Source organism: Palaemon carinicauda, chromosome 26, assembly GCF_036898095.1.
Source record: "Palaemon carinicauda isolate YSFRI2023 chromosome 26, ASM3689809v2, whole genome shotgun sequence".
NCBI lineage: Eukaryota > Metazoa > Arthropoda > Malacostraca > Decapoda > Palaemonidae > Palaemon > Palaemon carinicauda.
This window is the reverse complement of record NC_090750.1, coordinates 96,360,814-96,378,251: the sequence shown is the minus strand read 5'-3', so window position 1 is coordinate 96,378,251 and position 17,438 is coordinate 96,360,814. Positions and strand designations below refer to the sequence as shown.

At 34.0% G+C, this 17,438-nt stretch overlaps 2 protein-coding genes across 2 annotated transcripts; both read left to right on the top strand.

Annotated features, from left to right (window-relative positions):
• The first annotated feature begins 7,003 nt into the window (after positions 1 to 7,003).
• Positions 7,004 to 7,988, top strand: LOC137620339 (cuticle protein AMP1A-like). The gene is made up of 3 exons (XM_068350574.1): positions 7,004 to 7,043; positions 7,283 to 7,524; positions 7,669 to 7,988. The coding sequence occupies exons 1-3, from the start codon at positions 7,035 to 7,037 to the stop codon at positions 7,895 to 7,897; spliced, it is 480 nt and encodes a 159-aa protein (XP_068206675.1). The 5' UTR covers positions 7,004 to 7,034; the 3' UTR covers positions 7,898 to 7,988.
• Positions 7,989 to 14,932: 6,944 nt separating this feature from the next.
• LOC137620338 (cuticle protein AM/CP1114-like) lies at positions 14,933 to 16,405 on the top strand. Its single transcript, XM_068350573.1, has 3 exons — positions 14,933 to 15,068; positions 15,502 to 15,740; positions 16,062 to 16,405. The coding sequence occupies exons 1-3, from the start codon at positions 15,060 to 15,062 to the stop codon at positions 16,297 to 16,299; spliced, it is 486 nt and encodes a 161-aa protein (XP_068206674.1). The 5' UTR covers positions 14,933 to 15,059; the 3' UTR covers positions 16,300 to 16,405.
• Positions 16,406 to 17,438: the final 1,033 nt, after the last annotated feature.

Here is a 17,438-nt window from a genome sequence, read left to right as displayed (position 1 = left end):
TATGTGTGTAAATATATGAATATATATAAATATATATATATATAATATATATATGTGTATATATATATATATATATATATATATATATATATATATTCTTACGAAGCTGGTCTAGTGTGGAGTAAATAAAGTAGATTAATAATGATTTTATTTATATTTTATTTGTGCATTGAAGAAATGTATAGCCAGCCCATAAAATGAGTTCCTCTTGTATAGATTTAAGTTTATTATGTAAAATACGTAAGACTTTCATCGTTAATTTCACTGTATTTATCATTCAAGTCAGTATATGTATATTTACATTGTTTTTAAGAATGAACTTTTTATTTCACATATTTTTGTTTCGAGGTCTAACGTGATCTGTTTGAGAGTGTTATGTGACCATACGAGATAGAAACAAGAGGTTAGGTAATACTCTTTTATACTTTTATGAGGTATTGCGTCATGTTTGAGAGAAAATACTCAATTTCCTTATGCCATGTGCTTTGGAAGATTCTGGAGGAACCTACTGATAGATCTCGTCTTTTTTTTTTTTCATTTCGAGGACAAAGGTGGGCAGAGCTAGCTGGGAGCGTCATCTCGCCAGTTTGTTGATATGCCTCTGAGAGTTGTCTGAAAACACCAGGTTCATCTCTTGACATTTTTATCTAGTTGATAACTCTGGTGTTGGCGTTAGGCCAAATCCCTACGCTTCCAGAGCGATTGGAACATTCTGGAAGTAGCTAAGTTTCATATAAAGGCAATTCCAGGGTTGCATAGATCAGATAGAGAATCCCAGCCTTAAGTCATAGCCATCTCCCAACCCTCCCTCTCTCTCATATGCAGCTCAGTGTATTGTTTTAAAAGTGTTCAGTGAAATATCAAAGTTTTGATGTGAGAGTTTTTTGTAAACATAGTGAATATTTATCAAAATTCTCTTAGAGTTTTTGTAAATGGCCCTGTAGTAAGGGGAAAAGGTATTTGTATTGTGATTTAGTTATCTATTTTCATTAAGTAACAAACTTAAATATTGTATTCAGATTTAATTTCCAGTGAAACAAGTGATTTAATAATTTTCATAAGTATTTCTTTTGTCTTAGTCTAAGGTTTATTCAGATTTAATATTTCAAGTCAAGTGACAATATAATTTTCAGATTGTAACATTTTTGTCTTAGTCTAAGTTTTGTTCAGACTTAATATTTCAAGGGATTTATTTTGTTTTTTGTAAAATCTTTTTTAAGTGTTGCAATTTATATAGAATATTTATTTTTGTAAAGAGTGTATTATTTCAATCATCAGTGTTTATTGCAACCTCGCTCGTATCCTGTAAAGAATCGTAGTAAGTAATGGTTTTAAATAATACTTAAGAATAATTACCCAGTTTAGTTTTGAGTGTACTTAAGAGACCTTTGGATATTCAGTGTTTTATATATTGCTGTCTGGGAGTTATATAACTGTCTCAGGGTTCGTGTATTAATAATTTCAAGTGTAACAGATTTAATGTAAAAGCAAACAGGTGAGTTTGGAATTCGAGAGGTTGTATAGCTTGCCAGCGTTAATATATGTAATATTATATGTTTGGTTCCCAAACACGGGACCATCTTATAATATATCATCTTATAATGTATTTTTGGTGCCCAGACCCGGGAACCATCCTATAATATATATACAGTATATATATATATATATATATATATATATATATATATATATATATATATATATATATATATATATATATATACATATAATCCCTTTCTGAGTGGAGATTCCTTAATGTGGTGAAACAGTTTGTGTATAAAAGCAATGATCAGGGACACCCGTACAAGATTGGCTTACTTTGAGCGATCATCTCCTTCTACATCTATTGATGCAAAGGGCCTCGGTTAGATTTCGCCGGTCGTGTCTATTTTGAGCTTTTAATTCAATACTTCTCCATTCATCAATTCCTATTCCGCGCTTCATAGCCCTCAGCCATGTAGGCCTGGGTCTTCCAACTTTTCTAGTGTTGTGGAGCCCAGCTGAACGTTCGGTAAAATAATCTTTCTTGGGGAGTGCGAAGAGCATGCCCAAACCATCTCCATCTACTTCTCATAATGATCTCATCCACATATGGCACTCCAGTAATCTCTCTTATAGTTTCATTTCTATTCCTGGATATCGTTTCATTGTCATACCATGGCTCATGTTCATAAAATAACACCGATCTCACTAAGCTGATGAATAGTATGATTTTTATATGTAATTTATATGTAATTTTATTTCCTAATTTTACTTAACCTAGCCATTATCTGATTTGCTCTTTTCAATCTTTCACTAACTCTAATTCTAAAGACCCTATATTGGAGATTATAGTTCCTAAATACTTAAATGATTCTACCTCATCAGTCCTTTCTCCTTTCAATGATATTTCATCTTTCATGGCATACTCCGTTTTCATCATCTCTGACTTTCTTCTCTTTATCTTTAGCCTAACCTCATGAGATATTTCATGTATTCTTGAAATATATATATATATATATATATATATATATATATATATATACATATATATATATATATATATATATATATATTCGTAAAAAATCATAAGGAAATATGATGCTCAGACGCAAAATGACCAGAGTTTCGTGATACTTCTTCGGAAGGCTGATTTATCGAACAAGGCTTCTTTACATTTTATATGGTACAGTAAACGTACGAACGTATACAAAGATTTTTTAGAACAATAAGGCACTCCCAAACGAGCTACCTGGGCTTTTTTCGGGTGTTTTCTGAGAGGAGATCACCCTTCTTTAGCCACGTGCTAGGAAGGATAATTTCAGATGACAGGTAAATATATATAGGCTTCCAATACATCTTTATTTTTCATATTACTGGGGGTAGCCTTATCTATACAAATACATAAGCAATATCATAAGCGACCTTCTTCAACGCATAGAATGTCTGTCAACCGTTGCTGGTCTTACTTTTCCCATGCTACATGTACCTCTCCTTCTCTCTGCCAATGCCAGCACCGTTGCCATTGGGCTAGTACTTGAGCAGCAGGTCTACGGCTCTCCCTGCCCATTGGCCTTCTTCGGTAGAAAACTTTCCAAGATGGAATGCATCTACTCTACCTTCAACCGCGAATTGCTGTCGGTGCACTTGGCTTTCACCACTTCGTGAGATGTACGCCCTTAGTCATTCGCATAGACCACATGCCTCTGGTGCATGCCTTCCCTCGACAGTCCAACGCCTGGTCCGCCACTCAACGCCGACATCTCTCCACCATAGCAGAATTGTGAAAATGAATCCCGTTGCCAATGCCCTGTCAAGAAACATAGTGGCCACCATTCACCTGGGATTGGATTACAATGCCTTAGCAGAAGCCAAACAAAAAGATCCAGAGTACCAAGCACCTAGGACATCATGCACATACCTCCATTGGGAGGACGTCCCTCTCGACGAAAACATATTGTACCAACCGTGTCACAGGATCGTACATAGTTCATTTTGTGTATATATTATGCTTGTATCTTCGCTCTTCCCACGCACTAAAAAGAACCAGAATAAACATGTCTGCTTTTCTCCTCTGTAACAGTGGCGATTTTTGAACATGAAAATTCTTGTTGCTTTGAGATTTTGTATATAAAGGAGAGTGTTCTACAATAAACTCACTCAGTTGCTTTCAACCTGCCTTTGAGTCACAACCTTCTCTCGGCCCGTCACAATATATTGGATACAGATGTCAATTTCCTCACAGGAAATATTTATGAAAAAACGAAAAATGCATTTCTCAAACGCAACAATATACCATAGACAGATGACAAGTTTATCCATCCCTATGACATTCAAAAGGTATTTATAAAAAATTATTACTATGAAGTTAGATTCTTATCCATAAGGTTTAATTATTTTTATTTCAACTTTTATATAGGGAGTTTATTTTTTCAAATAATCTAAAGAGTAATATATTTCATTAAGTAATTTTATGTGGTCACATATTATGTCAATAAATGAATTTGTCTTTTTCATGAACTATAGGCCACTTACGAACTTCATGATTGACTGAAATGCTCGAATGACAGTAATAGCTCCTATTCCCCTCTAAGGCTCGTTTATGACGACGCCTCCTTTTAGTACATTAAATCCTCAAAAGATCAACCAAGACTCCCCTGACCTTGGCACTTGAGATATTGCCCTTTACCTATGACCCCTATCCAACAATCTTGTAGATTGACATTTTAATTGTGATGCTGACTCCACTAAAATTTCTTGACATTCTTTACCATTGAATCAGTTACTATTCATGTGGGTAAGGAATTTCTTTATTTGTCTCAGAAATGAAAGTAATTGAATCAGTAAAAACGGCAAAGAATATTCAAGCACCGTACTTTGGATTTGAGTAAAAGACAAAAGGATGACACTATCAAAGAAGAAGGAATCTTTGTGAACATAGGCATTTTGATAAAAGCGCTTCCAGAAGTCTGGCCTCTCTCTCTCTCTCTCTCTCTCTCTCTCTCTCTCTCTCTCTCTCTCTCTCTCTCTCTCTCTCTCTCTCTTATTCATAAATAGTTTGTTTAAATGAAAGGATTTATTCTTTTTGTATAAATAAAGCAATCCAAAATTGGGTTATCTTTTTTGTCTCATTGGTTTTCAATTTACTGTTTTAAGTAGAAAACGTCGTTATACATTTTAATGACGTTAATCTATAGCTTTTGATTATATGTAATCGGCAACAAATTCATTGTAAATAATTGCTTGAAATAAATGTTCAACCAGACAAGGATGGCTGCTAAGACACATCTTCTATAATTCAGCATTTATATATATATATATATATATATATATATATATTTTATATATATATATATATATATACATATATATAATACATATATATATATGTACATATATATCAATATATATATATATATATATATATATATATATATATATATATATATATATATATATATATATATATATATATATATATATATATATATATATATATATATATATATATATATATATATATATATATATATATATATATATGTATATATACATCATAATATATATATATTATATATATATAATATATATATATATATTATATATAATATATATATCATATATATATATATATATGTATGTATATATATACACACATATGTATATTATATATATATATATATATATATATATATATATATATATTTATACACACACATATATATATATATATATATATATATTATATAGTATATATATATATATATATATATATATATATATATATATATTTTCTTTCCAGTCATCTATTGAATTACCAAATATTAGATATCCGTGTTATATTCTGTGCACTATTAAAAATAACCATCTAGGAATTATTTCACATTGTTCCATCTTTTTTACAATCCTAGAAAAACCCATGTTTGCTAAGGTCCAGCCAGATTACTTCATATTTAAATCTTTTTAGTCTTTATACAATTGAGATATAAATATCAGTCTTGCTTCTGCTTTCCTTATTCTAAATCGAAGGTCTTTTTATTATCTATTTTCCTTCAATCCAGCTGGCTTATCAGAATCATCGGTAGTTGTCCAAGACAGTTTTTCCTTCCTCCTCTATTATCCAGAATCTTCATCTTTTTAATTATGTAAGAAGTAATAAGCAACGGGAAGAAAAATGGGATTTAGAAACACATAAACAATTACTTTTAGTATTTGAAAATGAATCTTGAAATTTTAAGTGAACTTTTATCAAACACTTGTTTTACTTTTGAATCACTTGGCTCCACTTAGATCGAAGTCTAGTTGTTATTGGATAGTTGTTTTTGGCTTCAAAAAACTAAAAATATATACGGTTCTAACATATCTAATCCAGTAGTAGTCACAATTATTTCGCTATATTCCCCTTTATGTATATGGATGAAAAAGGTAATAAACTTTCATTTCTATTACACAAAATTTTCCCCCGACAAATTAACTTTGATTCCCTTATTGAGTGAGATAAGTTTTATATTCTTGTTGTCTCACGTCTTCGTTTTCTATTTATCTCTTTAGGCATGTTTCTCTTTACTAGGCATTTCGAATTTCTCTAAATTAAGTAGCATAGATGTTAAGAGAAAACGTGATCTCAGCAATATGAATGAAATGGTTTGTGTCATAGGCTACGACGCTTAGTGCAGTTATGCCTCAAACGAGGATTGACATCGATATGTGAACTGGTGTGTCTACCTTTAGTTGATTGCATTATGTGCAAGAGTTGTGTGTTTTCATTCATAACTGTCAGCGATAGGATTTAGGTTTCACTTTTCTCAATTGAAAGATAAAAATATCACCCAGTTACAAGACAGGATGAGCAGAGAAAAGATATAAATGACTTTTATGAAATCTCTCTCTCTCTCTCTCTCTCTCTCTCTCTCTCTCTCTCTCTCTCTCTGGAGCTATATAATGCTTCAATTTTTTTTCTATAATTCTACCTTATCTTACTTGTGTATGGGTGAGTATGAACGTTGCTTTTGGTCATTTTAATCAAACCCAAATCAATGTCTCGATGTCAAGTAGACAATGCTGGCCAGCAACTTGTTGACAAACAAGTTGAATAAGACAGACCTAATCACACCAATAAATCTAAAGAACTACTAATTCAAATGGCTCCTTGAAATACATTTTGGTAGTCTTGATATTCCTCCGGAATCCGGAATAATGAAAGGTGAACAAACGGCCTCTCTCTCTCTCTCTCTCTCTCTCTCTCTCTCTCTCTCTCTCTCTCTCTCTCTCTCTCTCTCTCTGCATGTGTATAATAACTTTGCGACCTAATTCAAATATTTATTATCCTTCCATGACCAGCCGCTTAACGATCATTATGACCGGCTTTATCTGATGGCCTTAAGAAGTAACTCCACCTTCTGGTCGTCAGAGAAAACGACACATTCTTGAGCTCGAAGGGCCAAGGCCACGATCCAGTATTGTTGCATTTTTGATGACCCTTCGCTAATGATCCCCAGTATATAAATGAGGAGACAATCTTTGCACAGCGTCAGTCGCTCAGTTGGTCTTTCATCATGAAGCTCGTGAGTCTCTGACGCAAACTTTCATGTTTGCTTTCTCTCCATCTCTGGCTTTGAAATCTGAATTACTTCCACATTTACAAATGGACTTAAGAGTTGACTTGTATCAGACTAATTCATGGCAAAGAACAGATATATTTCTTGGATAATTTCAAGAAAAAAAAAATATTAATTTTAAGAATCTAAAATTCAGCAGTTGAAGGTGCAAGTTCCATCTAAAAATCACATGTACATTTCTGCAGGTCATCCTCGTAACCTTAGTCGCCGCAGCTTTTGCTGTCCCTCAGTCTAGTAGATACGAGGCTCCTGCTGCATCCCCCAGAGCCGACTCAGGGGAACGCGTAGCCATCTTGAGGGACGACAGAATCATGGAGGAGGACGGACGATTCAACGTCGAATTCGAGGCTGAAAACGGAATCCACTTCGCCAAGTCTGGTTCACCCGATGCAGCAAATGGTGCAGTCATACAGGCTGGACAGTACTCGTGAGTGATTTTATATTCATGGTGAATTTATATACAAACTTATTCCATATTGCAATATTTTAGGAAAATATAATGCCTACATATTAAACTTTCAGGTGAGTAAATAAAAAAAAATTCTTCCAAAATACTACCGTTTAACCCTAGATACACTGCACCTGATGGTACTCCTGTCCTTGTCAAGTTTGTAGCCAACGAAAATGGCTTCCAGCCCGAATCTGACCTCCTTCCAGTAGCTCCCGAATTCCCCCACCCGATTCCTCAGTTCGTCCTCGACCAGATCGCCTTCGCCGCTGAGGAAGATGCCCGAAAAGGATCATTTGAAAGGCAGGCTTCAGTTCGCGTCCCATCTACTTCTTATGGAAGCCCCCAATGATTGTCTTGATAAGAATAACTGAATTCTTGAATGATGAGAGCTTTGTTGTTATTCATATTTATTTGCAATGTAATTAATAAAGCATATTGAATGAAAAAGGGTTCTTTTTAATTCTTTATAAGTCATGAATATGAAATTACATCTTTGTCATCTCCTTTTTGCAATTTTGTTTCGACGAAATTTTTATTCTTTCTATAGTCTTTATGGCACAGCAAGAAAACTAGTAAGAAACCCCCCCCCCTCTCTCTCTCTCTCTCTCTCTTTCTCTCTCTCTCTCTCTCTCTCTGTTTATTTGTTTGACTGGAAATATTGTAATATGTTTCACCAAAATAGACATTATAATGCGAGATTCACCTTGCAACAAAGGATGACATTGTCACTGATGTCTGTCAATTCATGTATTATATGGAAGTCTTGTGAACTACCAATACACGTTATTTATTCCCTAGTTTCACGTCTCAGTCAAATTAAGTATTTTTATCATTTTGGTGAATTAAAAGCCAGTCTGAGTTCTAAATATCAGCAGGGACGGCATAATATTTCTGAAATTTGTGTTTACAAATCAATCTTTGAACCGTTATGTCTTACCCTTCAATTAAAATCGTTCCTCTTTCACGAGAATTACTCTATAGGGCTAGACGTTCTTTGATCTTAACTAATCTTTCTCCCTCTGACACTCCATTCTCGTCAATTAACTCCGCTTATGTGCTGAACCTACAGGAGTTTATTCAAGGATGCCTGTTGGTTTATCAAGAGGTTGCCTTACCCTTGCCTGTTCCTTCATACTCATCTAGTGTACTGTCCTTCCCTCAGCTGAAGTGGCTATCCTGGATAGTATTAAGCCTTACATGGTGTAGTGGCTCTTCATTGTTGACCCATTCAATACAACATTTTGTCATTTGGTCTATGCATTACATTTATATTTTCTCTGGGTAAATTCAAGTACATATTGTTTTGGTTGCCATTATTGTTATGTTTGTTTCCAAGTATTAAGAAAGCTTTTTATTGCTTTAATTATTATTCTATATAGATATATTGATATTACCTCCATACCAGTACATCTCAGACTGTGTTAGCCTAATGTATTGCTATATTCGTTTCCTAAATTATTATTATTAACCTTATCACTAGCTAAGCTACAGACCTAATTGAAAAAGCAGGATGCTGTAAGCCCAAGGGCTCCAAAAAAGAAAATAGACCAGAGAGGAAAGGAATAATTTTAACAAAAGTAAAACATTAACATAGACCTTTCATATATGAACTATAGAGAGAATTCAACCTGTTCAACATAAAATCATTTACTGCTAGTTTGAACTTTTGAAGTTCCACCAATTCAACTGTCTAATTAGGAAGATCATTTGACAATTTGGTCATAGCTGGAAAAAAACTTCATGAATACTCTGTAGTATTGAGCCTCATGATGGAGAAGGCATGACTATCAAAATTTACTGCATGCCTAGTATTACGAGCAGGATTGTTTTGTCTTTGAAGATCTAAATGCAAAGGATGGTCAGATTTAAGAAAATTCTATGCAACAGGCATAAAGAACTAACTGATTGACTGTCCAGAAATTAATATCCAGATCAGGAATAAGAAAATTGATAGACTGCAAGTTCTTGTCCAACAAATTAAGATGAGATTCAGCAGCTGAAAGCTGATGACCTGACAGGAGAACGATACTCAAAAGCAAGGCAAAACGAAAGAATTATGACACTTCTCCAGAATAGAATCATCACGGAAAATCTAAAAAACACCATTTTTTTGTGTGCAATTAAAGAAGCAGATCGAATGTGTTACTCAAAAGTAAATTTGCCATCAAGAATTACAGCTAAAATTTTAAGAGTCCAAAAGAGTTAAGAAAACATTACCAATGCAGAGATCTGGATGTTAAGTCACTATCCTCGACCTACTTACAATCATACTTTGAGTTTTGTTAGGGTTTAACTTCAAACCCCATAATATGCACCATGCATTAATTTTAGCTAGATATCTATGAAGGGATTCAACAACCCCAGATCTACAATCAGGAGATGGAATTGAAGCAAATAGAGTAGCATCATCTGCATATGCAACGAGCTTGTTTTCTAGGCTAAACTACATTTCATGTGAATGAAAAGTAATGGCAAAGAACACCACCCCGAGGAACACTGGCCAGACAGTATTACATTGGTTACGGTTCATTTTCCCTTTGCCTACACACCCACACCAAATAGTCTGGCCTATTCTTTACATATTCTCCTCTGTCATACACCTGGCAACATTGAGATTATCAAACAATTCTTCTTCACCCAACGGGTTACTGCACTGTAATTGTTCAGTGATCACTTTCCTCTTGGTAACGGTAGAAGAGACTCTTTAGCCATGGTAAGCATCTCTTCTAGGAGAAGGACACCCCGAAATCAAATTATTGTTCTCTAGTCCTGGGTAGTGCCATAGCCTCTGCACCATGGTCTTCCACTGTCTTGGGTTAGAGTTCTCATGCTTGAGGGTACATATTGGCACACTATTCTATCCTATTTCTCTTCCTCCTGTTTTGTTAAAGTTTGTATAGTTTACATTGGAGATATTTATATTAATGCTGTTATTCTTCTTAAGATATTTTATTTTTCCTTGTTTCCTTTCCTCACTGGGTTATTTTCCCTGTTGGAGCCCCTGAGCTTATAGCATTCTGCTTTTCCAACTAGGGTTGTAGCTTAGCAAATAATAATAATAATAATAATCTGATACGACAACGACGACGACAATAATATCATTCATTTTAGAATTTCAATAATATTAATATTTGTTATAATTCTAGCAACTAAGACAATTGCGACGAAGTGATATTAATTTTCATATTTTTAATAATTTTAATAATTCTAATAATTTCAATAACGACGACAACGACAATGATGATAATAATTCTAATAATTATAATAATGATAATAATGACGACGACGATGACGATGACAACGATGAAGACAGTGAAGATGACGACGACGACGATAATAATTATTATAATAATTTCATTAACAAATTATTTTCATAATTTTAGTAATTTTAATCATTTTATTAATCTTAATAATTTCAGTGATAATGATAATTTTAATAATTTTTGAAATGATAATAACGATGACAACGGGGATGGCGACGGCGACGATAATAATTTTATTGATTTTAGAATTTTAATAATTCTAATATTTTTAATAATTTTAACAATTATGACGACAACGACAACGACGGTGATAATAACTCTAATGGTTTTAATAATTTTAACAACATCAAAAATTTTAATAATGATGACGATGACGATGATGATAATAATGTTAATAATTTTAGTAATTTTAATAACGACAATAACGACGAAGACGACGACGATGACGACGATGACGACGACGACAACAATGACGACGATCATAATAATTCTAATAATTTTATTAATTTTAATGATAATGATAACTCCACAAGTAATGATAATTTTAATAATAATGATAATTTTGATAATAATAATAACGACGACGAAATTTCAAGTATTTAGGATCAACAGATGCAGAGGATGGTGATCTGGGGGCAGAAATAAACCACAGAATACAAGCAGGATGGAAGAATTGGAAAAAAGTGCGTGGAGTACTATTCGACAGGGAAATAGGGGTTAAGTTGAAAGGTAAAGTATACAGGACAGTTGTGGGACTGGCAATGATGTATGGAGCGGAGACGTGGGCAATAAAGACAGAAGAGAAGAAACTGGATGTGGCAGAGATGAGAATGTTTAGATGGATATCTGGGGTGACAAGAAGAGAAAAGATACGGAATGAGGTAATTATGGGTACCACAAGAGTCAGAAAACTATCAGATAAGATCCAAGAAAGTAGACTGAGGTGGTATGGTCATGTCATGAGAAGAGATGAACAGTACATTGGGAGGAGAGTGATGGAAATGGAGGTACAGGGAACGAGAAGGAGAGGGAGACCAAAGAGAAGGTGGATGGACTATATCAAGGATGACCTTCAATCAAAGGGATTAACCAGTGATGAAGTGTGGGAAAGAGGTAGATGGAGAACGCTGGCCAGAAACATCGACCCCACATAAAGGTGGGAAAAGATGCAGACAAAGAAGAAGAAGAAGATAATATCGGCAACGATGACGACGAACTGAAAATTAATACAATTTGACCGTAGAAGAGACCCTTTCTTGTGAAACCTGGAACACAAATGGTGGGCTACTCTTAGATCTGTGCTCTTTGGTGTAGGCAACAATTAACAGATCCTCCTTTGCCAAACGAGATGGATGTTACTATTTAAAGGAAAAGGTAACCCTTATGTCTGATGGGCTTGACAGTAAAAAGAAACTCAATCTTCCTCACTCTTTTTTCTGCAATTAAACTATCTAGTTTAGCTTACAGGTTGCTATCTTTATTTGAAATCTTCAAGCTTTTGGAGGTGTAGACTCATGGTATTTTTCACAAATTAGAAAAAAAGAGCTGGTTTTTGCATTTGTTAGATTATTGATAATGTTACTGCATTCGGTAACAGTGTTTGTGGTAGATTTAGCCATGTAGGTTACCATCCAATTTCCATAGCTCCTGTATTTCTAAATAGGTATGTTGAAGGTAATCATGTGTTCCCTAGCTTACAGTTTGGTTTTCACAAAGGTCTTGGAGCATGTGATGCACTTCTTACATTTTCTAATGCTGTGCAAAAATCCATTGATTGTGGTCAGAAAGTTTATATAATTGGCCTTGAATATAGTGCAGACTTTTACTGTGTTAATCATTTGGAATTTTTTTTTTTTAAATTTGAACAAAAGAGCATAGATGGGTCTTTTCTTAGTATCATTAATGAATGTGTAGGCAGTAGATTGTAAAGAGGAGTTGGTAATGGGTACCATAGTGACTATAGAATTACAATATCTGGTGTTCAACTGGGTGCTATTCTTGGCCCATTACTTTTCGTATTATGTATGTATATTATGTGGCAAGGCCTTGAAAAAAATCTTATCTCATACTCATATGATGTAAAATTCTTTACCTCCATTCAATCAAATTAATATAGACCTGTTGTTACTGAATCCCTCAGTAGAGATCTGGTTGATATTAGTGTGTCGTGCAAACTATGGAGCATGAAGCTGAACCTCAACAAAACTCCAAGTATGATTGCAAGTAGGTCAAAGACAGTAGCTCCTTAACACCCAAATCTTTTCAAGATGATGTCTCTTTAATTACGAACAACTAATCTATTTTGTGTGGATCTTGATTGCAAATTTATTTTTGAGAAGAATATCGGGTCTAATTCTTCTTCATGTGTGAAAAAAATATTGAGAAAGTCTTAAGATTTTTGGTGACCTATCTATCCTGAGGAGATGTTTAAATTCGTTCATTATGTTATTACTTTAATATTAATCCCCTGTCTCATCTCCAGCTGCAGACTCTCTTTTTAATTTGTTGGACAAAAATCTGCGGTCTATTAAATTCCTTATCCCTGTTCAGAATATCAATATCTGGCATCACCGTTCAGCTAGTTCTTTGTGCATATTACATAAGATTTTACATAAATCTTTCCACTTCATGCATTCAGATCTTCCCAGACATTACCATCCTGTAAGTATAACTAGATATGCAGTTGACTATGCAATTAATTCAAACAGTCTTGACCCCTCCATCATAAGGCTCTATATTGCACAATTTTCCAGAAGTTATATTCCAGCTGTGACCAGATAATGGAATGATGGTCCTTATTTTGGTAGTTAAGTCAGTGTAACTTCAGAAGTTCAAACTTGTTGAGAATACCTTTTGTTGTAGAGGTTTACATTAGATTCATTTCACGGAATGTATATGGCTTACGATTTAACGTTGCTACTGATATTAGTATATTTTATGTTTTTCTTATTTCTCATTCCTAGTATAATTTTAACTCCTTTATTTCCTTTCCACCCTGAGATACTTTCTCTGCTGGAACTCTGGGGCTTGAAGCATTTTGCTTTTCACATTAAGGCTTTAGCTTCATTAATAATGATAATAATATGTAAAGTATTTTAGCATATCTTTTAAAAAAGCTGCTGTCAGACATTGGATTCCTGCTATTTATATATTAAAGTTTAGATTAAAATATTCAAATTGATTTCTTTCATTAGCTTTAGCAGAAGCATATGATTGTAACACACATAAAGTAAAATTATGAATGTAAAAAAAAAAGAAACCCTTTTTCTTAAACTATCACTGTTACAAGAGAAGCAAAGAAAATCATCATAGCTCAAAACCATAAAGTCCATTTATAAGAAAAAAATATCTGTGCCTCTAAATACTTAAATTCTGTTTTCATTGAGCAAATGGCAAAGTGGGTGACACATGTATTATCGCATCAACATATCTACAAGTAAAAAATGTATTAGACTTGTTCAGGAATTTTAATTGATTCTGTGACATTCATACTCTTGTTTTAACGAGGTTCCCTGATAACGAATTTATTGATCTTTCTCTGTTGCTTATTGCCATAGTTTCTCTTATCCTTATGTTTATCATTATTTTTTTTCCTTATTACTATTGTCGTTGAAGCTAATTTTGTCAGCAGTAAAAGTAATTGTATTGACTATAAATGTGACCTCTTTTAAATCTCTCCATTGCTATTAAGAAAGGAACTGTTTTTGCCACTTATGTTGGTGCTCTTAAAACTACTTTTGATTAAGCATAAGTCTATTGCTGTTGTTCTCTGTCTGTAACGAGTTTTATATATATTATCATCACGTTTAGTAGTAATAACTGTTGTGGCTGGTGATCCTAGTGTAGTAGTGATGGTAGTAAAAGTACTATTATGATCCTACGAATTATTATGGCTGTTGTTGTTAGAAATCATATTATTATTATTATTATTATTATTATTATTATTATTATTATTATTATTATTATTATTATTATTATTATTATTATTATTATTATTATCCACCGATTCCGTCCAGTGATAAAATCAAGCAAAACGAAATCATAAATACCCTTGTCCTTGTCTGTGACGTTAAATGAGGAACTTTCTTGACAGAAAGTTCGAAAGTACGAGTGGAACTCGGCTGAGCCAAGGACGAGGGCAGTATCACTTGGCTTTGATGCCTCCGCCCACTGCAGATGACCCGCTAACAGGTATATAAGGCCCAAAAGGAGACCATTTACTCATCAGTTACTCACAACTCAGCCAACATGAAGTTCGTGAGTGCTTGCTTCCATTCCTTCTTTCATTTACATTCTTCGATGATCTTCACCACAATTTACTAATTTGAATTATTTTTTGTCACGTAGCAATGTTATTCCACATTTCATTCTGTTTTTCTTGTAAATAACATTGACATTGGCATAACTTCATATACAATTTTCATATTTTCCCTTAAATTGGCATCCATCTGTCTTTACGTCCATAGATAATGGCTCGTCTTTACAAAGTCAGTTTCTGTTATTTTTTTGTCGTTAGATTCCTAAATTAAGAATTGAATTAGTACTTAATAAGTAAGGAGGATTATATCCACAGAGCTCTACTTTATCTGAAAAATGTATCTGCAGATTTTGTGCAAATCTGTCGGCCGCTGAAAATTGCAAGAAACAACATAATCCAAAAATGGATCTCAAATCTTAATTAAATTTCAAGGTCATCCTCGTCGCCCTTGCTGCAGTGGCCCTTGGTGCCCCTCAGTCAGCAAGATACGAAGCTCCAGCCTCCTCAAGGAGTGACTCAGGAGAACGCGTAGCCATCTTGAGGGACGACAGAATCATGGAGGAGGACGGACGATTCAACGTCGAATTCGAGGCTGAAAACGGAATCCACTTCGCCAAGTCTGGTTCACCTGATGCAGCAAATGGTGCAGTCATACAGGCTGGACAGTACTCGTGAGTAATTATTGAACTGTAATTATTACATGAAAGTTTATTCTTTAACAAGTCCTGTTGCATTATCTTAGTAGTTGGTTCTGTTTATGCGACAAACCGGTAATGCAGGTGATGTCATGAAATCAAATCTATCTAAAGCTTATGATTCCTAAACATCATTTCATATCCAAGGTGAAAATCATCAATATAAATTGCATCAGCAAAAGAAAGCTTTAGAAAAATCAGCCAGTTTTGTGGTATTTTCATCAATAGTGTCAATGTGATTTAAAATTTTTGCCAAAGGAAGACAAAGAGCTTTCACTAAGATACCCTTTCCCACAGCTACACTGCTCCTGACGGTACAGAAGTTCTTGTGAAATTCGTGGCGAACGAAAATGGCTACCAGCCTGAGTCTAACCTGCTGCCAGTGGCTCCTGAATTTCCTCACCCCATTCCCCAGTTCGTCCTTGACCAAATTGCCTTCGCCGCAGAGGAAGACGCCCGCCGTCAACGTGAAGGATCCTTCGAGAGGACAGCCTCTGTCAGAGCCCCTTCTACCTCTTATGGAAGGCCCAATTAAATCGTTTCATGAACCATTAATCCTCTTGCTGACTGGAGTTCTAAAAAATTTATTTATTATTAATGTTAAACTGTACAGAAGTAGATTAGATTAAAGCTAAAATACAACATTCAAATTTGTTTTCATATAACACAATCTTCAAAAGTAGTTTCCTCTATGAATATACACTCTGATATCAACTATGTTTGGTTCATAGGTTCCCTGTGACTCATAATTATTTGCTTCTAAGTTCTGATGCAAGCTTCTAAAGGTTGACTTTTGGCATGCCGTTATCTTCAGGATTATACTTATAAACGGAATTATATGGTTAAGTAATCTTTTCTGATATTTCTGATGAATAAAGACAGCTGGTAAGAAGATAGTGTTGATAATCATGGATGGCACATTGGAAAATTACTAGTCATTGAGAGAATCTCATAGATATTACATCAATGGTTCTAGTTCATATGATGATTAGCCCCATCAAGGTACTAAAGCAATGCTAGGTAAGTATTAGTTTTCATCCTAGCTGGCAACTGGAGCCGAATACGGTTTGAAAGCTCGTAGCTGATTGGCTGTTGGTTCAGTCATTCCCACTGACCGACGACGAAGCAGAACATTGCATTTGTCCGAAGTACATGATATTCTTTTTCGTTTATACCTCACTTAGTTTGTGTAATATCTACCTGGTTCTTTGATCGTACATAGATTAAAGGTAGATGATGAGACGAGTATTACCTTGATAAAGTTTCCTTGTCTTAAGAAAAATATACGAAGAAAAGAGAGTTGAAATGAAACGAGCGCTGAAAAAACTTTATAAAAGTTTTTTTATATGCTGTTTCTTACCTACAAATTTTATGGAACGGTAAGTAAAAATAGGTCGATTTTGTAGAAAAAAATCCTCTCTAATGTCATGAACTTAAAAGAATAATGCAAGGAAGGAAAATGATTTAGGTTCCACTGTCTTAAAGTTCAGGTATTAATATTTTCAAGTATAACAGATTTAATGTAAAAACAAACAGGTGAGTTTGGAACTCGAGAGGTTGTGTAGCTTGCCAGCTGTAATATATATATTATTATATTTTGGTTTACAGACCACGATACTATATTATGATATAAATATATATATATATATATATATATATATATATATATATATA

Coding starts and splice junctions, on each gene's coding strand:
- LOC137620338 (XM_068350573.1), top strand. Junction 15,741..16,061: donor ATACAGGCTGGACAGTACTC/GTGAGTAATTAT, acceptor CCTTTCCCACAG/CTACACTGCTCCTGACGGTA.
- LOC137620339 (XM_068350574.1), top strand. Junction 7,525..7,668: donor ATACAGGCTGGACAGTACTC/GTGAGTGATTTT, acceptor GTTTAACCCTAG/ATACACTGCACCTGATGGTA.